The sequence below is a fragment of the Sapajus apella genome, unplaced genomic scaffold (assembly GCF_009761245.1).
Source record: "Sapajus apella isolate SASKATOON/1434 unplaced genomic scaffold, GSC_monkey_1.0 scaffold1, whole genome shotgun sequence".
Classification (NCBI taxonomy): Eukaryota; Metazoa; Chordata; class Mammalia; order Primates; family Cebidae; genus Sapajus; species Sapajus apella.
The window spans coordinates 82,089,818-82,116,740 of NW_022436941.1; the positions used below are offsets into that span (position 1 = coordinate 82,089,818).

The window sequence follows — 26,923 nt, forward strand, 5'->3', positions numbered from 1 at the left end:
TTATAAAACATATTCATCTATATATTTTTTAAATTGTTAAATTTTGTTTTTCATATTTGGTGTCTAAGCCATCTGGGAAGTATTTATGTATGATGCGAATTTTAGATCTAATTTTAATTTATCCCTTTTGTATACCCAGTTTGTCAGCACCATTTATTGAATACTTTTTTTTTTCCTACTGATTTGTGATGTCACTTTGGTCATATACTGTGTTCCCCAATAGGTCTGAGTATTTCCTGGACTTTCTGTTCTGTTCTGTTGATATATTTATTGTTTTAATTACCATGGCTATATAATTAGTCTTGTTGGTTCAAAAAGCAATAATCCTCTTTAGTTCTAAGTTTCCTTTTAGTAAAATTGTCTTGAAATTTTTTTTGGCACTTTATGCTTCCAGATAAATTTTAGAATTTTTTTCAAGTTTCACAACAGCTTTGTTGAGTTTTTACTAGACTTGCAATGAATGTATAGATTCATTTTTAGGAAATTGATAGCTCTATTATATTGAGTCTTTCCCTTCGTAAACAGTACATCTTTCCATGTGTAGTTCTTCTTTTATGTCCCCCAATAACTTTTATAATTTTTATCCACATAAGTCTTGCTTTTCTTCAGTTAGATTTATTCCTAAGTACCTTATTTTTGTTGTTGCTATTGGTTTTTGTTACTTTTTCCATTGCTTTTCTTTAAGGAAGATCTTTTCTTTTACATATTAATTTTATATACAGGAACAGTGCTGTACTCTCTTGTTTTATTTTGAAGGTCTCTTTTTTCTATTTTCTACAGGGACAAATGTACCAACTTAAAATAAATTTTGGAACCCATTTGGAGATAAATCTGTCACTCCTTCCTAAACCTCAGTTAGAGACACCTCAGGAAAATTATTTTAAAATGAAGAAATATTTGGGCCAGGTGCAGTGGCTCATGCCCATAATCCCAGCACTTTGGGATACTGACAGGAAGGATTGCTTGAGCCTGGAAGGTCAAGGCTGCAGTGAGCCATGATCGCACCACTGCGCTCCAGCCTGGGCAACAGAGCAAGATGCTGTCTCTAAAAAAAAAAAAAAAAAAAAAAAAGGTTTGTTCAGTAATCATTTGGTTATGCATTTCAAAATTACTGTTTAATATCTTCCCAGTACCAGGTACAGTGGTTGGTGCTAAGGATTCAATGATGAACATGAGAGATGTGATTCCTTCCACTTTGAATTTGTAGCTTAGAAGAGACAAGTTTTAAACATATGATTATGCTAATCAACACATAATTATGAAATGAAATGTTAAAGAGTTACTAGAGAAAAATATAGGATGATAAAAATTATAACATGAACGTCCAATTCAGAATGGAGGGTCAGGAAGGTATTCCCTGAAAAACTTTACAGGTAAGCTAGGCTCTCAAGATAGATGTAAATTAGCCAGACATAGCATGTAATTTTATGAAAATAGTATCTAGGAATTCTTTAGCTTTACTTACTGAGCATTTCAGATTCACAGCATTTCAAATTCAATAATTGCCTTTTGCAGCATGTCCATTTTTTCTCTCAATAGTTATAATTACCACTTGTTGACAGGAAGAAAGGAAGGGAGGAAGGGAAAGGAAGGAAATTTTGCAACTATTTTAAGACACAGCACTTCGTTGCTGCTTTTTCCCAGTACAGATGACTAAAAGAGTTTTAGAAGGAAAAAAATTGAAGAGAAATTGAGTTGCAGTTGCCAACTCAATTTTTGGTGTCCTAGGGACTGCACTGCAAAGCTCATCACTCCCTCCTGGCAATGTTCAAATTCAAATACTAAAGAAAACTTTGGAAAAAGGGACACTTAGAAGTTAAGACTCAGCCACAACTCTGAACTCGGTGTTCTCTCAGTGAAAACAGAAATCTTAGCCGGGCACGGTGGCTCACGCCTGTAATCCCAGCACTTTGGGAGGCCGAGGTGGGCGGATCACGGGGTCAGGTGTTTGAGATCATCTTGGCCAACATGGTAAAACCCTGTCTCCACTAAAAATACGAAAAAAAAAAAAATTAACTGGGCGTGATGGCGCATGCCTGTAGTCCCAGCTACTCTGGAGGCTGAGGCAGGAGAATTGCTTGAATCCAGGAGGTGGAGATTGCAGTGAGCAGAGATCGTGCCACTGCACTACAGCCTGGACAACAGTGTAAGACTCCGTCTCAAAAAACAAAACGAACAGGAATCTTGGGATGTAGCCTTTCTCAGGGATCTTGGCTTGCAGTTCATCTGGAAAAGAATCACCACCTCCAATCCAGACATCTACACAAGTCTCAGCTGGGCAAGGGGCGGATCTGAAGTTTGATTTCTTCACCTGAAGAAATGAGAAGCACCTGGATCCTGCCCCATGAGACTGGCTTATTCCAACAGCCCTGCAAAGTTCACCAGAATGTGTAATTTTATCTCAATTTTTATTCAGGAAGAAAACACATAAAAAACTAAATACCTTGGCCTACATTGGTTCCGAAAACAGAGAAACATTTTCAGCACAGGTGGCCACTTTTTCAGCAAGAATGTGGGCAATTCAAGGCTGGGCACCATCACTGCCGCTTAGCACCCGCTACCTCCAATAACAATGTGCTGAACCATCTGCCCAGACCGAGAAGCTTTCCAAAGGCACTCCCAGATTCTACGCAGTTCAACCCAAGTCAGGATAAATCTGCCTGTTACGTCTTAAATTATGCTGATCCCTGACACAGTTAAAAACAATTGTTATCATCTACGCAAAATGTTTTACTCAGCCAATTATTGCAAAATTGCAAAAGATTGAAAACAGCCAGTAAAAAAATACATAGTTTATATAGATGCAGCAACAATCAGCTTCATCTCCCTTCAGTCCCATACAGTTCAGCAGCTGCGTTTGTTTTGCAAACAGCAAAATAATAAATAAACAGGCCGATAAAGACTGCTTATCAGTTTCATGAGTCAAACATGTTTAAAGGCTGTTGCAATGTCTCGTTCCAGGATGCACGCCCTTGATGCATGCAGTTTCTGGACGTCAAGTGGACACAGTGAAGCTGCTGTTGAAAATGGGAGCCAATATTAACATGCAGGATGCTTACGGTCGCACGAGCTTATGCCTGGCCACCTACCTGGTACTGACTTGTGTCTGTCGCAGGGGCTAAGGAGCAGGGTAGGCTAAGGGTGTTATTATGGGAATCCCACTTGCAGAGGAGCGTTCTTGGATCTGTGCAGCTGGCTAAAGGAGATAGAACTAGAAGCTTTCCTCCAATCATCTTCAGCATTTATATCCCCGCTTAGAGCTGGTTTCATGAATTGGGACCATTTTGGATCTTCCTAACAATCCTCTAAGATAGAGGTGATATGGCCATTAGGGAAACATTCTTTTCTAACTTAACAGCATCAGAATTTCCCTCAGGATATTTCTGGACACACTTGGTGCATCTAAGAACAATCTTCCTAAATAACTCCAAAAGGGTGGGAACACTGTGAAGATCCAGTTGACGTCTGTGGGGCAGGATTGGTTGAGTAGAAGCTTGAGGCTGAGGAATGTGGAGAACATTGAGAACTGGGGAAGGTGGTGGGAGGGACGGGGAGATAGAGAACAGGGGAGACGTAGCAGCCTCTTAAAGGGACAATGCCAAGCAGAGGACTCAGCCCACAATCAGGGCTCAGTTTAACAACTGTGTCGTAATGCCAGTTCTCACCAGGAGAGATTTCAGTTCAACATTTCCCAACGTTAGAGCAAGCTTTGTTAAGCCTTACTGAAAATCCTCAAGGTCTTCTCCTCTCAAACTCTTCCTGCGATCTTTTTGGGAGGTCCTAGGGCTGCCTTGAGTCCACATCAAACAAGTCCTAACCACCACATGGGGGTCACCCTTTTCCTTCCTCTCCAGAGAGGTACCCAGAAATCTTTACTGTGACCACCATTGCTGCCAGTGCAGCTTCTTGTATTTGCTGTGCCTTGCTTTTGCTTTTGTTCCCTACTGGTGGTGGTGAATTCACCCTGGACCAGCCCCACTGAAGGTGTCGTGCTGAATTAAAACGCTTCCCTTTCCCAAACAGCACCCCTTTCTGCCATGAGCTAGCATAGATTGCAATGAAGCGTTGCCCAGTTCTCACAGAGATTTTCTTTAGAGTCAGCTTTTTCATTTTCTATTTGTACCCTCTCTCTTGAACTCACATGCAAACCTGGGGAGAAATTTTCAGACTGCGGTCCACAGATCTTTTGTGCCAGTATCCCTTGGGGTGCTTGGTTCAAATGCAGGTGCCAGCTGGTCTGATGGTAAGAGTTACCGGAACTTATTAACCTTAGTGTCAAAGGCAGGTCAGTGTATACCCCAGATCTCCCGAGGCAGATACGCTGGGAGCAGGACTGCGGTAATTGATGCTGGGGAGTCTGCAGGTTAAACAAACCTCCTTGGCAATTTTTTAAAACTTGCCCATCAAGTTTAAAAGCCACTGGTCTGTGCATATTAGCCGAAGTCCCATATCTCAGACAGATATATGGCTGTCCTCCTAGCCCCCTTCCTTCTAGCACATGCTTTAAGAACTCCTCTTGCTATGGACTTTTTCAGTGTCTGAGCTGAAGAAAAGAGAAAATGGGGACTGGGGGGTTAGAGGAAGGGGATAGAAAGGGGTTTCTAGCGTTGACTGCCACTAGCATATAGAATATAAAGTGAAAGCAAACTGCCCCTTTCAAAGTTCAAAAATTCAAAATGTTGCTGAGGGAACGTGTTCTCTTTCCCGGTTCACAAGGGGGCGTGGTTTTAAGGGCAAGAACTTCCCAGCGCCATGCCCCCTCCCATCTCTCTCCATCGGGAGGGAGATTTAAGGGTCTTTGTTCTCATTTTCAGGGGTGTGGGAAAGGGTCAAAAGTCAATCACTCCATCGGAAGTTCCAAGGAACTCCTTTTATTGGCCAGGGGTCTTGGAGAAGATGGGGGTTCCTCCTAGGTTAAAAGTCCCCTTCTTCCTCACCCCTTTGGACTCCATGTTTGGGTCCCCTTCCACGAACACTCCCTTCGTGGAAGCTGTCTTTCCCTCTCCTGGATTTCCCCTCTGGAGTCGCCTTCCACACTCTCGTGGAAGTCTGTCTTCCCCTCCTAAACTCCATCTCTCTGTTCCCGTCCACTCAGTGTGGAAGCTGCTTTCCTCTCCTGGATTCCATCTTTCTGGATTCTCTCACTCAGTGTGAGAGGAGTTTTCCTTCTCTGGTTTTCTCCTTCTGGGAACTCTTCTCACTCAGTGCGAGAGCGGCTTTTCTTTCTCTCATTCGGTGTGAGAGCTAGCTGTTTCTTTCTCTCTCCTTCTCCTTTTTCTCTCCCTACCTAAGTAAATCACTATCTACAAACACGTTTGAGTCCGGCATTTACTGTGCACTGTGCCGTGATCTCCTCTCCCATTCTTGGGGAATGATAGACCAAGAACCTGGAGAAACATACTCTCAGGCGAACTGAGGGCTCCCCTGAGCCCCTGAACCCCAACATTACATTACAATTATTTAACTAGACAGTTACACAAGGGACTGGGATGAAAGACTCCTCTAAATCACAGTGAATAATGATGCACACCCTTGGACCCTAGAAAGTTAACATCTTTGCCGACAACTCTTTCTAGGAATATATTCTAAGGGGCTGCATGAGGAGAGTCTGCCAGCAGGACACCATGTGGTGCCACCTTTTTAACTCTGCCCCCATCTCCGTGTGGCTCACCAAGGCAGAGCCCTCCGTCATTCTGTTGAGTCTCATGAGAAGTGGGTGTCCTGAGGACTTCCCTGTGAAACTCATCACTCCCTGCTGGCAATGTTCAAATTCAAGTATTAAAAACTTGGCAAATGGGACACTTAGAATTTAAGTCTCAGCTACAACTCTGAACTCAGTGTACAAAAAAGCTTATCACAGATGTGTCAAACTCAAATAAAATATGTTGATGAATCTCTACATTTAATGTATTATATAATAGGTAAGAATTGTGGCAGGGCGTGGTGCTCACTCCTATAATCCCAGCCCTTTGGGAGGCTGAGGCAGGTGGATCTCCCAGGGTCAAGAGTTCGAGACCAGCCTGGGCAACATGGTGAAACCCGTCTCGACTAATAATACAAAACTTAGCCGGGCATTGTGACACACACCTGTAGTCCCGCTACTTGGGAGGCTGAGGCAGGAGAATCACTTGAACCCGGGAGGCAGAGGCTGAGTGAGCTGAGATTATGCCACTGCACTCCAGTCTGGTCTATGGGGCGAGTCCCCGCCTCAAAAAACAACAACAACAAAAGTAGGGCGTGGTGGTTCACGCCTGTAGTCCCAACACCTTGGGAGGCTGAGGCAAGTGGATCACTAGGTCAGGAGTTGGAGACCAGCCTGGTTAACATGGTGAAACCCCATTTCTACTACAAATAAAAAAATTAACTGAGAGTGGTGGCAGGCACCTATAACCTAGCTACTCGGGAGGCTGGGGCAGGAGAATCTCTTGAAACCAGAAGGCGGAGGTTGCAGTGAGCTGAGATCGTGCCACTGCACTCCAGCCCAGGCAAAAGAGGGAAACTCCGTCTCAAACAACAACAACAACAAAATAAGAATTGCAATTCGGGGCATACACACAGACCAGGTGGTCCTCAATATGTCCAAAGAGTGAAGAGGAAGTTGTAGGTTTTGTTAAAAGGAGAAATGTTATGTATTGTTTTTCCAGAAAGTTCATTGGCACTCCTCGAGTTTTGGGGAGCTGGCAAGCTCTGATTGCTGAGTGACGATGGTGGGTAAAATTCATCTTTGAGTTGCGGCAGGTTTTTCAGAAGCCATTAGATAAAACTAGTTACAGGTTAGGAGAGGGAGTTTGGGCAGCCAGGCTAACAGAGAATCCATTTGGGGAGCAATGTTATGTGCCCTGCGTGATTTTTTCCCTGGCTTCTCAACTCTGATTTAGTAGTTAAATACCAGAAGGATCCAGTTCAAATGATCGGATTTCACAGTTGTGCCACCTTGGTTAGGTATCTCTTTGTACTTTCTCCCTCATTTGTAACATGTAATAAAAAGAGAATGCCCATCACAGCCGAAGAAGAAACTCTTGGGGAATCAGCCAGAACATAGTGGGTATGAAACTCATTTGTTGGTTCTTAATAGTGACTGACCAAGTGTTTCAGATAGTATATTCAATGGTTTTCTTTTTTTCTTTCTTTTTTGTTTTTTTTAATTTTAATTTTGTCTTCCTTTTAGAGCCACTACAGGAACATACTTTTTTTTTTTTTTTCCAGAAAACCATTGACACACACAGAGTTCCAGGAAATGTTGCAAAATGGGTTTTAAAAGTGTTTCAAACTTTCCCCCACCAAAAGATCTGCTTTTCAAAAACTGTAAACCTTTGGCAACTCTAAAATTTGCCCAGCGTGCCTTGCTTTTGGGTCTCTGGCTTTAATTTCTCCTTTTAATATGAGAACTTGATGATTTAGACATTAACAACTAAAAACAGATTTCATGCATCAGTAAACTATGACTCAAGACTGGAAATGTCAGAAAAACACTTGCTTCTATTTAAGATTTAGATATTATTGGTCAATTCTACAAAATTATATTCAATATTTATACTCTGAGTTTTGATGTGTTTTTGTTGATTTTCCTTCCAGAGTTTTCAAAACCAAAAGGTTCTTTTCTTATCATTATCATCCTTCTTCTCCATGCATTTATTAACATTTTGATTTTTATTGCTTTGAATACTGGGGGAAAAATTTTTCAGTCATCTTTCTCATTTTACTGGGTAATTTTGAGGTTTACCTAGACACGAATGCAGAAAGATGGGAAACCTGTTCTGAACAAAATAGAGGGTTATCCTATTATTCTTCATAATAATAGTTTCATCTATTTTTAAGTCTGCTTATAATTGGGCGAGTAACCCAAGCCATTCTAGATGAATGTAGGAGACGTTCTCTTTAGCACGTGAACCAAACTTGGTTATCAACAGGTATGGGTCAGTTAAAGCAGCATGAGAGGGAGGGCTAGCCTGAAATTATACCTGGCCTTTGAAATGGGAGAGAGAGTGAGACGATGTCCAAGACCCATGAGATGTGGTCATATCAGGTCTCAATCTGGACAATTAGTAGACAGCAGTTTTCAGCAGTTCACATAAAGTTTCTCGGGGAATTTATAGGTGGATAAAACATAGCAATGGAGAGCCTTTGGAGGGTGCTGGTAATGCCCTGTTTTTAAAGATTCAAGCTGTCAGCATCAGAAAGATCAGTCAACAAGGTGGCAGGGTCCCAGCCATTGGAGTGGAACTCGGGTTAGGCTTCTAGGCATTGGGAAGGGGACCGACTTGATAAGCAAGGTGCTATGCTTGTGGTTATGAGAAAAGGAACTTGCACTAGAGGATCAAGCCCCATTTATCATTCAGTCTGAGCGTACAAGTGTAATACCAGTGAGAGGCCCTAGGAACGGGGACGGGGAGATGAAGAGATTTTAACATCAGTCTGCATGTGACAGGGTAAAGGTCCTCCCGTAAACCTGGGAATCTGCACCTCAAGACCTTCAGCCCTCTGTTGAGGCGTCTGAGATGGAGTTGTGGTTCTTAACCACTTCAAGCCGAATAAAATATGTTTTTAACCAAACCAAAGAAGGGGAAAAAAATCTAGAGAAAGTGTGTTGGACCATGTTATGTGAGCTTGTGTTATATAATGATGTGGTTGCTCTTGTGTTTCAGGGCTGGCTTGAAGGCTGTGTGAGTCTACTCAGAAATGGTGCCAAGCACAATATCCCAGATAAAAATGGCCGCCTGCCACTGCATGCTGCCACCGCTGAGCCCGATGTGAGGTAAGAGGCCAGGTTTACATGATGCTCAAGTTGGGAGCAACTCAACGTGCATGAGAAGGTCATCTAATCCATCCCTCTATGGCTGATTAAAAAAAAAGAAAACCATTTTTTTTAAGTTGCAGCAGATAGGACCACAGCAAAATATCCTAGAATAATCTCAAACTCTGTCTCCTCCTACTTCAGTAAAATTTTTTTCTCCTAATCTTTAAGAAGAAATGCTGCTGGTCATCATCAGAATTCATATATTCATTTATTCCATTAATCAGTCAGTCAATTATGAATTCAACAACTATTTTTTGAGCACATGTTATGGACCAAGGACTGTTCTAGTCCTTTGAAGTTCCACAGTAAATAAAACAGTCTCTGATGTCACAGGGCTTGCATCCTAGTCAAGGGTTTAAGCACACCAGAGAACAAATAAATAAGATCATTTCTAATAGTGACGAGGGCTATGAAGAAAATTAAATAGGGCAAAAGAGCAGTAACTGGGTAGAAAGGTTAAGGTCTAAACCCAGGGCCATGCCAGCCTTTAGGAGCTGGGAGGCGAGCAAGGAGCCAGCAGCAGGGAGACCAGGGGCTTAGAAGGAAACCAGAAGTGTGTGGTCCTAGAAGCCCTGTGAAGAAATATACAAGTAAATTGGATGATCAAGAAGGCCACCTTTTTGTAGCATAACTGAGCAACAAAGGAAAAAGTTTTGTCCATAACAAGGATAGCTTTTCCTTCCTCTGTGTCTACATGGCCTCAGGCCCCGTTCTTTAGAAAGCCCCTCAGAGCAGCTGCTGATAGCATTTCTACTATGGAATCAGTAACATCAGGGACTCTTTCTGCCGTACAGAACATGCCTCTGACAGGAATTGAGCATTTCCAAGCCTAGGTCATAGGTCAGCAACACAAAGAGTGTATTCATTTTTTTTTCTTGAGATGAAGATTCGCTCTTGTTGCCCAGACTGAAGTGCAATGGCATGATCTTGGCTTACGGCAACCTCTGCCTCCCTGGTTCAAGCAATTCACTTGTCTCGGCCTCCCAAGTAGCTGGGACTACAGGTGTGCACCACCACATCCAGCTAATTTTGTATTTTTAATAGAGATGGGATTTCTCCATGTTGGTCAGGCTGGTCTTGAACTCCTGACCTTAGGTGATCCACCGACCTTGGCCTCCCAAAGTTCTGGGATTGCAGGCGTGAGCCACTGCATGAAGCATATAGGAGTGTATTCTATATGCTTCACCCTCTCAACTCTGTGTCCAGAACTAAAACCTGAAGCTCTGTCTGGGTTGATAAGCCCAGGGCCATAATCTTCCGGGCTGAGGAATAACAAGATTTCTTTACTTCAATCTCTTTTACAGTAAAATAAAAGGGCTTGGGAAATTCCAGGACTATTCCCAAGGCTTGACTCTTATTATACTGGACTATGTCCAAAAATAACAGAAAACTAGGATTTACCCAAAGCCCAACAAAACAAGGATGTTTAGAGAAAAAACAGCAAACCCAGACAGTTAACAATCAATAGGCATCGTGAGGGGATGACTCTCTTTTGATGAATTAGGGGGGAAAAAAAAAGAATGACTTTTCTAGACAACCCACAAAAATATTTAGTCACAAAATCATACTGTTTTCCCAAGACTGGTCTTTAGAAAATAAATTTAAAATGTACCTTTTCTGTTTCTTCTATCTTAATTTATTTTACGTAATTGCTTTTACTTGCCTCACTCAGAGTGGTCATTTCAAAATCTATTAACTGATTCCGGAAGATTAAAAAGAAAGCCCACTTGGCTGGACGCGGTGGCTCACACCTGTAATCCAAGCACTTTGGAGGCCAAGGCGGGCGGATCATCTGAGGTCGGGAGTTCACGACCAGCCTGACCAACATGGTGAAACCCCGTCTTTAAAAAATAAAAAAAATATATAAAAAAAGAAAGCCCACTTAAGTTATGGTAATTATAGCTGTTGTAACACATAAAATCCAAAGCTTCAGTATTTTAACACAATAAAAATTATTTCTGGCCGGGTGCCATGACTCACACCTGTAATCCCAGCACTTTTGGAAGCCAAGGCAGGTGGATCACCTGAGGTCATGAGTTCGAGACCAGCCTGACCAACATGATGAAACCCCATCTGTACTAAAAACACAAAAATAGCCAGATGTGGTGGCAGGCGCCTGTAATCCCAGCTATTCAGGAGGCTGAGGCAGGAGAATCGCTTGAACCTATGAGACGAAGCTTGTAGTGAGCTGAGTTCGTGGCACTGCACTCCAGGCTGGGTGACAAAGCAAGACTTTGTCTCAAAATATATATATTTCTCAGACATGTAACCATCTAATGCAGGGGGAGGTGGTGGGTAGCTCCCTGCCACATAGTGATTCAGAGAGCCAAGCTTCTTCCATTTTGTAGCACCTTCATCCCCTAAGAGCACAGAATGTCCTTCATTCATTCTGCAGATGGAGAAAGAGGAACACAGTAGTCCCCCTTAACCCTGGACAGGATAGGTTCCAAGACCCACATCGATGTCTGGAACCTCAGACAGTACCAGTCTATATATGCTGTTTTTTCCTATACATACATACCTATAAAATTTAACATATAAATTAGTCATAGTGAGAGATTAACAACGATAATAAAATAGAACAATTATAACAATATGCTAGTATCACTACTCTTGCACTTTGGGGCCATTGCTAAGTAAAATAAGAGTAACCTGAACACAGCGCTGCGACACAGCGACAACCGGCCTGTTAACCGAGATGGCTCCTAAGAGATGGGGAGTGTAGTGAGTGCCAGATTTCATCCTTCTACTCAGAATGCCACACAATTTAAAACATGAGTTGTTGATTCCTGGAATTTTTCGCTGAATGTTTTTGAACCACAGTGAACTGTGGGTAACTGAAATCATGGAAAGTGAAACCGCAGATTAAGCAGGGACTACCCTATAGAGAAGCCACACTCAGTTCCTTAAAACCTCAGCCTGCCATTGACACAATTCACTTCTGCTCGTATTCCATTCATAAGGACTAGTCATTCGAGCACATCTGGTTATAAGGTGCTCTGGGGAACATAGTTTCTAGCCAGGAATCCACTTCCCAACGGTGCCTCCAATCCAGGAAAAGGGAACATGGATTTTGGTGAAAACGTCACTGTCTCTGCTCTTAATCCATTGCAGCTGAGGGGTAAACTAAACCTTGTCAGTTAAAATTACATTCACGGTCAATTTGGTCAGTTGATTAGGTTAATCCTCTGAAATCACTGCAATAATAAATTGAAAATCAACCCAAGTGTACTTCCTCTTGTGGACTTGTATTTCTATTTCTTATGCTTATCAGTACTCCTTGACTCTTGAGGATCTACATTAAGTCGCTGTAACTAGGAGAGCAGAGAGTTGCGGCTTCACCTCTATTGAAACTGTGCCTAACAGCCCAGCCACCACGCTTGGATGAGTCGAATAAAGAAAAATAAACATCCTTTTGTGTGCAGGTGACATAGTTAGTCATATTGTCCTAAAAAGCCCTTAACTGATTCTGAAAGATAAAATTCTGTTTTTGTTATGGCGATGCTAGATGCTTTAACTAATAATCCCCAAAGGTTAAGATTGACTATTCCGAAACCAAAATTGTTATTTCTAGTAAATGCTCTTCAGAAATTGATTGGGTTAAATCCTAACAAGCCATACAGCAAATCAAATGCAGTCACACACTGCATAATGACATTTCAGTTAATGGCAGACCACTTATGTGATGATGGTCCCATAAGATGATTATATCATATTTTTCCTGTACCTTTTCTATGTTTGGATATGTAAATACGTAGCACTATGTTACAATTGCCTAAAGTATTTAGTACAGTCACATGCTATGCAGGTTTGTAGCCTAGAAGCAACAGGCTATACCATATAGCATAGGTGTGGAGTCCGCTCTCCCATCTAGGTTGGCGTAAGTACACTGTGATGTTCACACAATGATTAAATTACCTAACGACACATTTCTCAAAGTATTCCCATCACTGAAAGATGCGTGACTATAGTTTGGTTACCTACAGAATACTTGGAAACTAGCTTGCCCTAAAGTTTTATCCCTAAAGCTAGTTTTATCCCTGTAGAATTACACTGATAAAATTATATATTTTATAGTCGTTTGAGAAATTGTAGGTCCATGGCAGAGTTTGATACATCTGCCTTAAATGTTTAAAGTAGAAACCAACCAACCCATGCTGTGTTGTAGGGAAACTGGGCTTCAGTCATTCATCTGTTTGTGTCAGCATGAACTCAGAACTGCTTTTTGAAGGGAAAAAAAAAGCCTGGCCTGGCTCGTGGGTATTTCCTAAACCTACAACCAGACTGGGGAAGGCAGCAATCTTCTATCAGGCCATACAAGGTTGTTCTCAATATACTTAAGTAGACAAAGCCTTAGGCCAGCTTGGCTGACCACAAAAACATATAAGTTTGCATTTAACTTACAACTATGATGATAACGTTGGTTATTTACCATGCTCATCTAATCCTTACCACACCTCTGTAGGTAATATTTCTATCCCTATTTTACAGATGGAAAATTGAGGCACAGAAAAAATAATGAATTCCCCACTGTATTTGAGAAGGTAATCTGGCCAGTGGGTCTGCTGTGCTCCTGAGACCCACTATTGTGGACCTTGTTGAATTTATTTTAATGGCCATATTTTGATATTAAGTCCTTGGTCTCCGTTGAGAAGCCTTATAAGAAATAGTCTTAACAAAACTTACTGGTTCATTATTCATTAGAGCCTCCAAAAAATCCCATATGAGAAACTACAAGAAGCCTTTCTACTAAAGAAGGAATTGCTGTGCTACTTCTGATAAATTATTTTTTATTTTTACTATACAGACACTGTGACCTCAGATCACGTTTCTTTCATTATGTTTAGAAAATTCACAACTCAATTTGTGTCCCAACTCTGGCATACATGTAGGACTATAGATCTTGTTTTCTGTTTTTTTTCCTGCCCTTGTTTTCTCTTTGTCTTGTTTCTTCACTCATTATCCTATTTTACTATATTTATTTGAAAACAGTCTAAAATCACTGAGGGGCCAGGCATGGTGGCTCATACCTGTAATCGCAGTGCTTTGGGAGACTGAGGCAGGAGAATTGCTTGAGGCCAGGAATTCAAGACCAGCTCAGGCAACATAGTGAGGCCTCATTTCTAAAAATGACGGGGGTTTTTTGGGTTTTTTTTTGTTTTAATTAGCCAGGCATGGTGGTGTGTGCCTGTAGTCCTAACAACTCACCAGGCTGAGACTGGAAGATTGCTTGAGCCGAGGAGTTCAAGGCTATGGTGAGCTATGATCGCACCACTGTAATCCAGCCTGGGCGACTGCACAAAACGCTGTCTCTTTAAAAAAAAAAAAAGCAAGCAAGAAAAAAGAAATCCCTGAAGGGTGGCCAGGAGTGCCAGCTCATGAGTCAGACTGACTGAGTTTAAATCTGGCTCCAGCTCTTATTCTCTTGGGCAAGTTAACATGCCAAGGGGCAGCTTCCCCTTGAAGTACTATTAAATAGATTATTCCTACTTACTTCTCAGGGAAGTAGGCAGAAGTAAATGAGAAAATGGTGGAAAGCACTGAACCCTGCACTTAGTACACTGTCCGTGTTCAGAAAGCGTTGGTGATGATGATGGGGTGATGATATTAATGATAATGCTGATGGTCACCAATGATGGTGATGGAAGGTAAAAAGAAACATGGTAGTATACCATAAGAAGCTAAAGAGTGAAACACCCCTACAGCCACCCACCATTGAAAACACTGCCACTGCCCCCCACCAGCGCTCACTCTGCCCTTCTTCACCTCAGCACACGCTCAGGTCCACAAAAATGTGTGCACAGACGCAGGTCCCTGTGCATGCAGTCCTGGATCCTACTGCGGGCACACACATTTACTGCAAAGGTTGTTGAGGTGTGTTGTATGTGTGTATCTATGCACAGCTTTGTAAGTCGGTATATGTCTGCATTTTCCCCTAATCATATACAGCATGTACAGGCCACATGGCGCCCTTGTGCTCAGGTTTTTTATCCTGGTTTAAAATCTGCTGACACTTAGATTTCCAAACAGCAAGCTTCTTCTACTTGGTGCTCGCTGGAGGTTATTCAGAGGGAAGCCTCAAACCGAAGCTACTTATAAACAAGCCGAGGGGCGCTTCAGTTAGTCCTTTGCCTCCAGAGGGATTTTGGTGCTCGGATGGAAACGACTCCTGAGCAAACCCATCAGTTTGAATCAGCGTCCTTAGCTAAACACCCGTTCAGTGGGGATGGAGGCTGATGCAGGGGTAAGTGATTTATAATTATGAACATGAAGGCACATCGGGTTTACAAAAGCAAAGAAGCACAGCTTTCCTCTCACGATTCCCCTTCCTACTTTGAACCCTGTGCTTCTCAGCAGGTTCAGGTTTTCTCCCTTTTGGCTCCCCACAGCTTTTCTTGCTTCCTTGGCTGGGACATTCAGAGGGCGCTGGTGTGAAAGAGGGGGCATGGTCATTAAAATAAAGCTCCAAAGAGAACAGGGTTGTGTTTGTACAACGCTGCACATGCTAGTGTTGGAAGGCAAGCAGCAATTTTCTCTGAAAGCAGCCACGGGGCTCTCTGAAGGTCTTTTTCATGGTCTCCATGGCTACTGGCAGACTTTTTTTCCCTCCCTGTCAAAGTGCCAGCCACTCTGCTTCTTTTTATCACTCTTGACTGCAGCCCAAGGAAGGAAGAAAATCATTTTCTTGGGGTCCTGTTCTCTAGTTACCAGGTGGTGTGTTCTGACCTGTGGTGGATGTCTCACTGCAGCACGCTCTCATACAGGCAGCTCCAGGGACAGGAAGAGGAGACAGCTGGTTGGGGGACCATTTTTTCCCACCTGTCACTGGGCTGGGCAGCTCCAGGGCTGGGAGCAGCCGGAGGAGCCAGCCAAACAGAAAAGCTCACAGGGATGAGCTGTCCCCGGGATGCTTCTAGCTGATCCTTCTCTGAGACCCATTCACTTAATGGTGATCAGTGGAGACCCAGAAAATAGAATGTAGGAGCTTTAAAAAAATTATCATTATACAGAACTTTTTTTTTTTTTTTTTGAGATGGACTCTTGCTCTGTTGCCCAGGCTAGAGTGCAGTGGCACCATCTCAGCTCACTACAACCTCCGCCTCACAGATTGAAGTGCTTCTCCAGCCTCAGCCTCCCTAGTAACTGGGATTACAGGCGCCCACCATCATGCCTGGCTCATTTTTCTATTTTTATTAGAGATGGGATTTCACCATGTTAGCCAGTATGGTCTTAAACTCCTGACTACAGGTGATCTGCCCACCTTGGCCTCCCAAAGTGCTGGGGTTCCAGGCATAAGCCACTGCACCTAGCCATAGAGAACTTTATTATGGCATCTAAGGGATATTCCAAGTGCTTTGTGTGCCTGGACTCAATGTCACAACAGATTTTGAGGAAGTAGGTGTTATTCTCTGCATTTTATGGATAAGAAAAGGTAGGCACTGGGAGCTTGCCCAGGGTCACTGGCTGGTTGGTATGGAGCAGGGATTCTAACAGTGGCAGTCTGGCCCCAGCCTCAATGCTCTTATGACTCACACACTGCCTGTCTGGGGCTGCTGTCCTGGCACTTGAGATGAGGTGGGTCTTCTGTTGCTGCCTTGGAGATCTGAGGACAGGTGGGAGTCTGAACTGGTGCTGATGGAGGTGTGGAAGGACTACTCCTAGGCCACGGTGACAAAAAATGAGAGCTCAGATGAAGCACAACAAAGGGCTGCAAGTCATCTAGATGCTGGACAAGTATCTCACAGGTGACCTCATACCACAGAACAGCAAGGAAGCTCCAGGCTGGCAATGGGACACCTGGTTTCTGGTTCAGACTGGATCACTGAGGTATTGCATGGTGGTCTTGGCATGCCAGGAAGGGCCTCAGGTTCTTTGTTCTCACAATATGTGAGAAAGAGCCAGAGCTAGAGTGAGGGCAAGAATGCAGGAGAGGGCCTCAATCTGTCCATTTGTGTCCAGCTTTGAAGATCAGTGGGTTCCAGAGACTTCACAATTAAATGGAATTGGCCACATAGATCAGCACGTATCAGTCAGAGCCATGACAGAGAAGACATGGGAACTAAAGGGTGGCAACTGGAGAATGTCTAGGGAAAGAGTCTTTAAACTTGGTCAACAAGGCTGGATGTGGTGACTCACGCCTGTAATCCCAGCACTTTGGGAGGCTGAGGATCGTTTGAGTCCAGGAGTTTGAGACCATCCTGGGCAACATGGTGAAACCCCGTCTCTACTAAAAACACACAAAAAACAGTCGGTTGTGTTGGTGCACACCTATAGTCCCAACTACTCTGAAGGCTGAGGCAGGAGGATGGGTCGCTTCAGCCTAGGAAGGCCAGGTTGCAGTGAACTGTGATTCTGCCACTGCACTCCAGCCTGGGTGACACAGCAAGACGCTGTCTCAAAAAAAAAAAAAAAAAAAAAATTGACCAACAAGAGATGATGGATGATGCTCTAACCACCCCCGACCCCACTCTCATTTTCCCCAAAAGAGTAGGAAAATGTTATCACTCTCTAGACCTAAAGGGGCAAGAAAGGAGCTGTTACTGGAACTTTCTGAGATCTGCAGTGGTAGCTTAGATGTAGAAGAGGGGCCACCTGGCAAGAGCTGAGGCCTTTGGTAGAGAAATACAATTATTGCCAGAAAGGGAGCTGGCTTCCCTCCCTCCTCTTGCCAGTTCCCCGACGAGCCAAACCCAATAGGAAGCCAAGGTCAGGGGAGCCTGGTTGATGCGGTCCTTAGAGGTCAGCCTCAGGGCAGGGCAGTGCAGAGAAGAAAATGGCTTTGAAAGGCAAATAGAAAAATATCTAGGCACAGGGTTCATCCCACAACCTTGGGAGGTCACCCAGGATGTGACAAGAGGTCTTGTTCTTACTACCCCCATACTAATCTGGTCAGAGCCCCAGAAGATCCTGTCTGGCCACAGATAATCTCTGTCTGCTCAGGGCTAAGTGAGGATAACCGCACTGGACCACAGCTGACCTCCTGCCTTGCCCTCCCCTCCTTCCCCAGCCCCTCAGACCAAACGGGCCCTAGAGAGTAAACAATGGCCAATAATGAGAGAGAAGACAGAAAGGAGAGGCACAGTCACCAGTTAAACCCTGCCCCCACTCACAGAGCAGCCACAGGAAAACTTACCCAGTGGTGAAGTAATTGCAAAGATAAAAATTGTATAACCCAAAATGCAATTATTTTTATATGTCTTCCTACCAGACAGAGCTACATCTAGAAGTCAGAGAGCATAAAAGAGATGTCCCTTGTCCCTTTAAAGTCTGTGACCAAGGGTCTTTATGCCTGTTGGATCACTTGATCCTTAACACTACCACGTTGATATACATGAGGATACAGAAACTCAGATCGTGCAGTAGTGAGATTAGAATTAAATCTCAGCATTATCCTGGCTCCCCAAAAGACTGTAATGAAACCAGATTGAAACCACAGGCTTCTTGGCTATTTCACCTCCACCGCAAATAACCAGAAGTCCGTCCCTATGTAAGCTCTTTGAGTATTACATTTACTACCAAGGCAATATGATTAATGGATCTTTTCTTCTATTGTAAGGAACAGTTTAATACTTCAGGCTTTAGATGGCTTCCAAGCTGAGAGACAGTGCAGATTTGATTGGAGAAGAGACTAAACAATTTCATTTTACAAATAATTCTTTCAAAAGCATTTCTGAATTTCCTCCACTGACTGCCCATGCACTATTCTTTATCATCTTGATGAGTATCCATTGATTAATTCCTTCAGCACCTTTCTCAATTGTTTCTAAACCTGGCTGTTTACCAGAATTTCCTGAATAGCTTTTTAAAACTGTAGAAGCTGGGCTTCTCTCCAGACCTACTGAGTTAGAAACCCTGAATACAGAGTCCAGGTATTTGTAGTTTAAAAAAAAAAAAAAGAAATCTCTCCAGGCAATTCTGAAATGGAGCAGGGTTCTCAAGTGCTCTAGAAATAACAGCGTGTTCCAAATGTGCTCTCTATGTTGTATTCATGTTAAATTATCTCCTCACACTGAGCTGTGTGATAGGTAGTTTTTACCACCCCATCACACAGATGAGGAAGTTTAGGCAGGGAGATGGTGAGTAACTTGCCTGAGATCACAGAGCTCATAGCGGCAGGGCTGGGACGTGAACCCAAGCAGTCTGCTGCAGGGCCCGGGCCCTCTCCTCTATGCTCGGCTGTCCCCTCTCCTAGATGGAGCACTGACCTTAGTCAACTGAGCAAGGGATCCACATCAGGTAAGAGCTTGAATTTGAGAATCATTGATAGCTGTTTTACCCTGATTTCTGTCATCTTGTGCTTGGACATGTGTGTATTTTACAAAGAATGAGCAAACTTGCAAGTGCTGACAACCTCTTGGTATAATCTATGCATTGAAAAGGCATGATGTGCACCTAGGAGCAAAGCAGTCTGAAAGCACTCTGTAAGTTTTTGCAAAGTGAATAAAGAATAAGTGCTAGGGCCAGGTGCGGTGGCTAACGCTTGTAATCCCAGCACTTCGGGAGGCCTAGGCGGGCAGATCATGAGGTTGGGAGTTCAAAATCATCCTGGCCAATATGATAAAACCCCGTCTCTACTAAAAATACAAAAAAAACTAGCCGGGCGTGGTGGCGCGCACCTATAGTTCCAGCTACTCGGCTGGCTGAGGCAGGAGAATTGCTTGAACCCAGGAGGCGGAGTTGCAGTGAGCCGAGATTGTGCCACTGCACCCCAGCGTGGGCCACAGAGGGAGACTCCGTCTCAAAAAAAAAAAAAAAAAGAAGAAATGCTAGATGAATTTGGTTCTTAAAGCACATGCCTAGATGACATAGGCCTGGTAAACATGATGAGCCTGAAGCCTCTCCAACCCCTGTACCCCACAGGAGTGCCGAGATGGAGAGAGGGTGGGAGAGGCACACAGCGGTCCTCCTCACAGGTGTCTTTTAACCATCCACTCTTGCTTCTTTTCTGTTTCCAGGGAAACGGAAAGAGCCTTCATCTTCATTTGGAGCATTTCAACTTACGATTTTTCTAATGTCATGTTTTTATACTGATTCCAAGGGCACCACGGCTGCTGCTCTTTTGAGCCATTTCTCCTGTTTTTCCTTACAGGCTCCTGACGGTCCTGTTGCAACAGTCGAACCTCAGCGAGATTAATCACCAGGACAATGAGGTGAGCCACCCTCTCAAACAGTAAGTGGTCATTTTGCGTGTGAGGGTGAAATGAAGGGCGTTTCGGAACCATCGTGCTTCCTCTCAAAAGACACGGGAGACATGAAGGTGGTTTTGTGTTCCTACCCTGAATAGGAGAGCTGTTTTCACTATTACTCCTCAGCAGAAACTTAGCCCCGCCATGGGTGTGCACAGCTTCTGATGGGGAAGGACTTTATTGCATTAAATACTTCAGCATTTACCATACAACTAAAATTTTGTGATTTCCCTCTGGACATTGAGAAATACATACTGCTCTCTCCTGTATTCTCAAGTCCCAGAAACTTAGATGGCAAGCTGTGGCTCAAGACATGCTCTCTCTAGGGAAAGATAGCAGAGAGCTGGGCGTGGTGGCCGTGCCAATGGTCCCAGCTACTCAGGGGTAAGTTGGGAGGATCGCTTAAGCCTGGAAGTTTTGAGAGTCCAGTCTGGGCAACATAGTGAGACCCCCACACCATGTCTAAAGACAAAAGAGAAAGAAAAAGGAAAACAATGACAAGACTGGACACAAAGGTTCGTGCCTGTAATTTCAGCACTCTGGGAGGCCAACGTGGGACGCTCACTTGAACTCAGGAATTTGAGACCAGCCTGGGCAGCACAGCAGACCCCATCTCTACAAAAAGTTAAAAAATGAGCTGGGTGTAGTGGCACATGCCTATAGTCCCAGCTACTCTCGACGCTGAGGCAGGAGGATCACTTGAGCCCAGAAGTTCAAGGTTGCAGTGAGATATAATCACATCACTGCACTCTAGTCTGGGGCACAGAGAAACATCCTGTCCCCCGCCCCCAAAAAAAGAAAAGAAAAAGATGACAGAGAGATAATATTAATAATTCCAGGTTACCTGCTCCAGATACCACATTATTAATCCCAATGATCATAACTGCTGTTTAAGTCATGTTGCAAATAGAAGGCTTCCAAAAAGTTTGTTCAACATTCTTCAACAAAGTTCTTGAGGGAGGGTGGCTCAGACACTAAGCAGAGCTGCCCCGGAGTAGTAGGCCTGCTTAACTCTTAAAATGCAGTACTAATTTTCCTTAGCCAGGCTGATTTCCTTAACAAGCTTCTTAAAATCAATTTAAATACCTAGTTTTTAATAGAATTTTAAAATAAATATGTGCTTGGTTTGGTTGCATTTCGCTAAGTCTGATAACATTAAAAATACACATACACAAAGATGCTGATTACATTATTTTCAAGGAAGCCAGGTGACCACAGGCAATGAGGCAGGGGGTAAGCCTCCTAATCACTTTCTCCTGGGTGGACACACCCCCACATCTTTTTTTTTTTTTTTTTTTTTGACAGAGTCTCACTCTGTCACCCAGGCTGGAGTGCAGTGGTGCAATCTCAGCTCACTGCAGCCTCCACTCCCTAGGTTCAAGAAATTCTCCTACCTTGGCCACCCAAGTAGCTGGAACTACAAGCACGCACCACTACCCTCGGCTAATTTTTGTATTTTCAGTAGAGTCAGAGTTTCGCCATGTTGAGCAGGCTGGTCTCGAACTCGTGAACTCAGGTGACCTGCCCACCCTGGCCTCCCAAAGTGCTGGGATTACAGGTGTGAGTCGCTATGCCCAGTGCCCCATCTGTCTTGAGCCTTCTGATTAAACACTTACTTCTGCTGGCGTTAATGACCACATCAAAAAGCCCCTGCTGCTTTCACTCCCCATATCTTAAATGGTTTAAAGCAAAACCTCAGAGGAAAGAGGATTGCACCATTAGAAACTTCTGCTTTAAAAATGAGAACCAGAGATGAGGTAGCATACTCTGGTCACTCTGCCCATGGTGTGGAAGCGGGAGCTGGAGTGGCTGAGTCCATGTCACCAGATCATGAACCTCTAGATTTCAAGGCAAGTTGCCAACTACTTCCTCTACCTCCAACCTTAGCTGTAACCCCTAAAGTGGGTCTTACTTAGAAAGATGACAACTTTGGTCATTTATACCCTAAAGCTCAATTCCACTTACAAACCTCCAACCCAAGCACCCCTCAGCAGATCTAACATCCCCGATCAGAGGCACAGTTCCCTATTTTTCTCCACCCCAGGAGGCACCTGGCAATGGAGACAATGAAAGTGGACACAGATCTTTCTAAGAATGGTCATTGTAACACCTTGCATAGAATATGTAGAAAATATTGGAAAAGTCCCTGGTTTCTCCTCATCATGCAAAGGGACTTCTGCAAAAAGATTCCTCCTGCTATTACACCAGCATATAGACGCGTTGGGTTTTAAGCTCAGAAAGCAGACCCAGCAGAGCAAGGGCCTCAACAGGGCACTTCCTACCCCATGGCCACAGCTTCCTTTTTGGTCCATTCACAGCCTGTCTGGAATCCATCTGAAACCAACTGCTAATGCTGGCCTGTGTTTTTCATACTATACAGATAGATAGATAGATGATAGATAGATAGATAGATAGATAGATAGATAGATAGATGCACACATGGACTCCGCCACTCAAGCTCCCGCTTCCATACCCCCGGCAGAGTGACCGGAGTATGCTACCTTAGCTCTGGTTCTCATTTTTAAAGCAGAAGTTTCTAACAATGCAATCATCTTTCCTCTGAGGTTTTGCTTTAAATCACTGAAGATATGGGGAGAGAAAGCAGCAGTATATATGTATCTGTGTATGGATATATATGTGTGTGTGTGTATTATGTATCCATATATATATGTGTATATATATGTATCTGTATGTGTATATATATGGTTTTAGTTTTGGTTTTGTTTTGAGGCAGGGTCTCACTCTGTGGCCCCAGCTAGAATGCAGTGGTATGGTACGATGTTAGCTCACGGAACCTCCGCACCCTAGGCTCAGGTGATCCTCCCACCTAGCCTCCTGAGTAACTGGGACTACAGGCACACACCACCATGCCAGGCTACTTTTTCTATTTTTAGTAGAGGTGGGGTTTCTCCACGTTGCCCAGGTTGTACTTGAACTCCTGAACTCAAGCAATTTGCCCGCCTTGAATTCCCACAGTGCTGGGATTACAAGGATGAGCCACTGTACTCGGCCTATATACAGTATTTTTAATATATAGCAATACATATATTTTAAAATATATTTGTAGATAAAGTATTGTTAAGTAAAAATTATATGAGGCATTCATATAATTTTGTTTTTGACTGAGCTCCTGTACTAGGTCAACAGACCAGGCCAAATAGCAAAATGGAGTCTCTCATACTTAAGTTCCAGCTCATCAAACTGAAACTGAGTTGTTGTCTGACCTGAGAAATCAGGAGAGAGGTAATAGCCAAATTTCCCAAACAGGCCAGTTTTACTTAGCATAATAATGAAATTTCCTCTACCTTTAATCCTTACAACAAAAAGTAACCTAAAGGAACCAGATACTAAACAATCAGTTTTTTCCCTATTGTTCTGTTTCCCTGTTCCCACCTTTCAAGGAAAGTAACTCTGAAATAACCAATCTGCTTTTTGTTCTTTGCTTCTGCTTTTTTCAGCCCTTCTCTGTCAACAAAACCAACCTCCCCTGCTGTGCTCATTGGAAATTTTTTTTTTTTTTTTTTTTTTTTTACTGTCTTACTCTGTCACTCAGGCTGGAGTGCAGTGTCTCCATCACAGCCCGCTGCAGCCTCTGCCTCCTGGGATCAAGTCGATCCTCCTGCCTCAGCCTCCAGAGTAGATGGGACCAGAGGTAACTTGCACCACAGGCATGACAACCATGGCCAGCTCACTTTTTGTTTTTAGTAGAGACAGGGGTCTTCCTGTGTTGCAGAGGCTGGTCTAGAACCTCTGGGTTCAAATGATCCTCCCACCTCAGCCTCCCAAAGTGCTGGGATTACAGGCATCAACCACCATGCCCAGCCAGAACATTTATTCTATTTTTTTTTTCTTTTTTTTTTTTTGAGACACTCTCTCTCTGTTGCCAGGTGCCAAGCTGGAGTGCAGTGGCACTATCTCAGCTCACTGCAACCTCCGTCTCCCAGGTTCAAGCAATTCTCCTGCCCCAGCCTCCCAAGTAGCTGGGACTACAGGCGCACACCACCATGCCCAGCTAATTTTTGTATTTTTTAGTAGAGACGGGTTTTCACCATGTTGGCCAGGATGGTCTCGATCTCCTGACCTCGTGATCCACCCGCCTCGGCCTCCCAAAGTGCTGGGATTACAGGGGTGAGCCACTGCCATTTATTCTATTTTATGGAATGAAGCCCAGTTCAAGAATTGCAAATGAAGTCAATTAAGATCTTAATGGCTGGGCTCTGTGGCTCATGCCTGTAAAAACAACTTTAAAACTAAATCTTCTGCTGTAATTCTGTTTTTGACAATTATTTATTTCATTTAGTCATTGCTCATTGCTAGTGAGAGCCAATCACAATCACTTTGAGAGGCCGAGGCGAGTGAACTACTTGAGACCAGGAGTTCAAGACCAGATTGGCCAACATGGCCAAACCCTGTCTCTACTAAAAATATGAAAATTAGCCAGGCATAGTGGCTCATGCCTGTAGCCCCAGCTACTCCAGAGGTTGAGACAGGTAGTGGAATTGCTTGAACCTGGGAGGTGGAGGTTGCAGTGAGCTGAGATGGCATGACTGCACTCCAGCCTAGCCAACAGGGCAAGACTCTGTCTCAAAAAAAAAAAAAAAAAGAAAAAAGAAAAAACAACTTTAAAACTAAATCTTCTGCTGTAACTTTGTTTTCGATAATTATTTATTCAGTTATTGGTCATTGCTAGTGAGAGCCAATTACAACAAATTTATAACAGTGAAAACTCTTGCCATTGAGAAATAAATACAATTCTGAAATGGAAAGAACACACCCCAGACTTTTTCATTCATTACTTTGGTAGAGTTCCTGTATTTGACTGCTCAATGTTTTGCACAAGTGATCTTCTCTCTCCTGCCTTTTGTGTTTGTGAGTGTATATGTGTGTGTGTTAGACAGGGTCTCACTCTGTCGCCCAGGCTGGAGTGCAGTGACACGATCTTGACTCACTGCAACCTCCGCCTCCCTGGTCCAAGCAATTCTCCTGCCTCAGCCTCCCGAGTCACTGGGACTACAGGCACCCACCACCATGCCCAGCTAATTTTTTGTATTTTTACTAGAGACGGTGTTTCACCATGTTGGCTGAATGATCTTGATCTCCTGACCTCATGATTTGCCTGCCTTGGCCTCCCAAAGTGCTGGGATTACAGGTGTGAGCCACCGCGACTGGCCTCTCCTGTGTTTTTTGAATGAGCTCCAAGCATGATGTAGCCTCTATTGTATCATGGATAGCGGGGAGTAACAGTTAAATTAATTTTTTTAAAAAAAGGTATCACTCTATCTGTTCTGCAACTTAGTTTTTTGAAGTCAAGCATTTGTCTTAGAATTTTTGATACACACCCATATATATATATACACACACATATATATATATATATATGGCTTCATAGTGTTACATAATATCAAAATGCTTCCATTTACTTTGCCATTCCCCTATGAATGGATATTTAGGTCATCTCCATTTTTTACCCTCATAAACACCAATCTAAAGAGTGTTTCTTATACATGCCTCTTTGCATACTCTATACAAGCATTTCTCTTAAAAAGAAGAATTGAGGCCGGGCGCAGTGGCTCACACCTGTAATCCCAGCACTTTTGGTGGCTGAGGCGGGTGGATCACGAGGTCAAGAAATCGAGACCATCCTGGTCAACATGGTGAAACCCTGTCTGTACTAAAAAATACAAAAATTAGCTGGGCATGGTGGTGCGCGCCTGTAGTCCCAGCTACTCGGGAGGCTGAGGCAGGAGACTTGTTTGAACTCAGGAGGCGGAGGTTGCAGTGAACCAAGATAGCGCCATTGCAGTCCAGCCTGGGTAACAAGAGTGAAACTCCATCTCAAAAAAAAAAAAAAAGAATTGCTGGGTAGTAAAGAGTTCTTGATACCCACTGCCTAATTATTCCCCCAAAATAGCTGGATGTTGTTGTTGTTGTTGTTAGTGGTCTTTTCCAAGTTGCTGCTGGGTTTTCTTGTTATTTGCATTTTCCTGATTAATGAGACGAGCATCATTTCATAGATATAATGGTCTTTATTTTATCTTCTTTTGTGACTTGCCAGTTTACATTCTTTGTCCACTGATCCATTGGGCTGCCATTTTCTTATTGATTTATAGGAGTTTGTTTTATATTCTGAATATGAATCCTTTGCTGTTGGGTTGTAAGTACTTTTTCATAGGCTATTGGTTATTTTAGAACAGTTCATAGTATCTTTTCTTATTTAGAAATACAAAAATCTGATACAATTAAAATGCTATTCTTGTCTATTTCTGCTTTAAGTCCTTCTCTACTCCCAAGAACTGGATTACATTATGCTAAATTATTTTTTTGTTTGTTACAAGATTCTTTTAAATACGTGGTTTCACTTTTTAACTTTTCGCTCTGTTCCAATGATCTGTTTATTTTTCCTGTTTCATTAAATCACACTGCTTCATTATAAACTGACTTATTTAAAAGCTGTCCACACTGTGGTTAACACTGGAAAAAGCGAGATAGGTCAGATTGTCCTTTGTGCTTTTGTTCTTCAAAACAGGATCTCAGGTGAATCATTGACATAGAAAAAGGCTTGTCTGTTGCAGCTGCCTGGAGTTAAATGGAAACTAACATCTCTTGCTCTCATTTTAGCCTTGACAGGAAGAGTGTTTTGTCAAGAAGGGCTCTGAGCTATTGACATCTGGGTTAGAACTTTGAACGCATTTATCCAGAGAAGCACTGTTATGCACAGCATTTAGGATATATATATATGTTGTTTAGGATATATTAAATGCATATTCTTATGTAAGTAGATTTTTGTGAGCAGTCTGACAATCCAAACTTCAATTGTAGAAGCACTCTGAGAAAAAAACATTTAAGGCCAGGCGTGTTGGCTCACGCCTATAATCCAAGCACTTTGGAGGCCAAGGCAGGCGGATCATCTGAGGTCGGGAGTTCAAGACCAGCCTGACCA

At 43.2% G+C, this 26,923-nt stretch overlaps 1 protein-coding gene across 1 annotated transcript in view; it reads left to right on the forward strand.

The window, feature by feature from the left end:
* ANKRD55 (ankyrin repeat domain 55) overlaps window positions 1–26,923 on the forward strand; it is a 131,948-nt gene that overhangs the window by 51,501 nt on the left and 53,524 nt on the right. Inside the window, exons 4-6 of the mRNA XM_032280499.1 lie at window positions 2,962–3,092; window positions 8,646–8,755; window positions 19,887–19,947. Coding sequence (XP_032136390.1) covers window positions 2,962–3,092; window positions 8,646–8,755; window positions 19,887–19,947 — 302 coding nt within the window. The remainder of the gene's footprint in view (window positions 1–2,961; window positions 3,093–8,645; window positions 8,756–19,886; window positions 19,948–26,923) is intronic.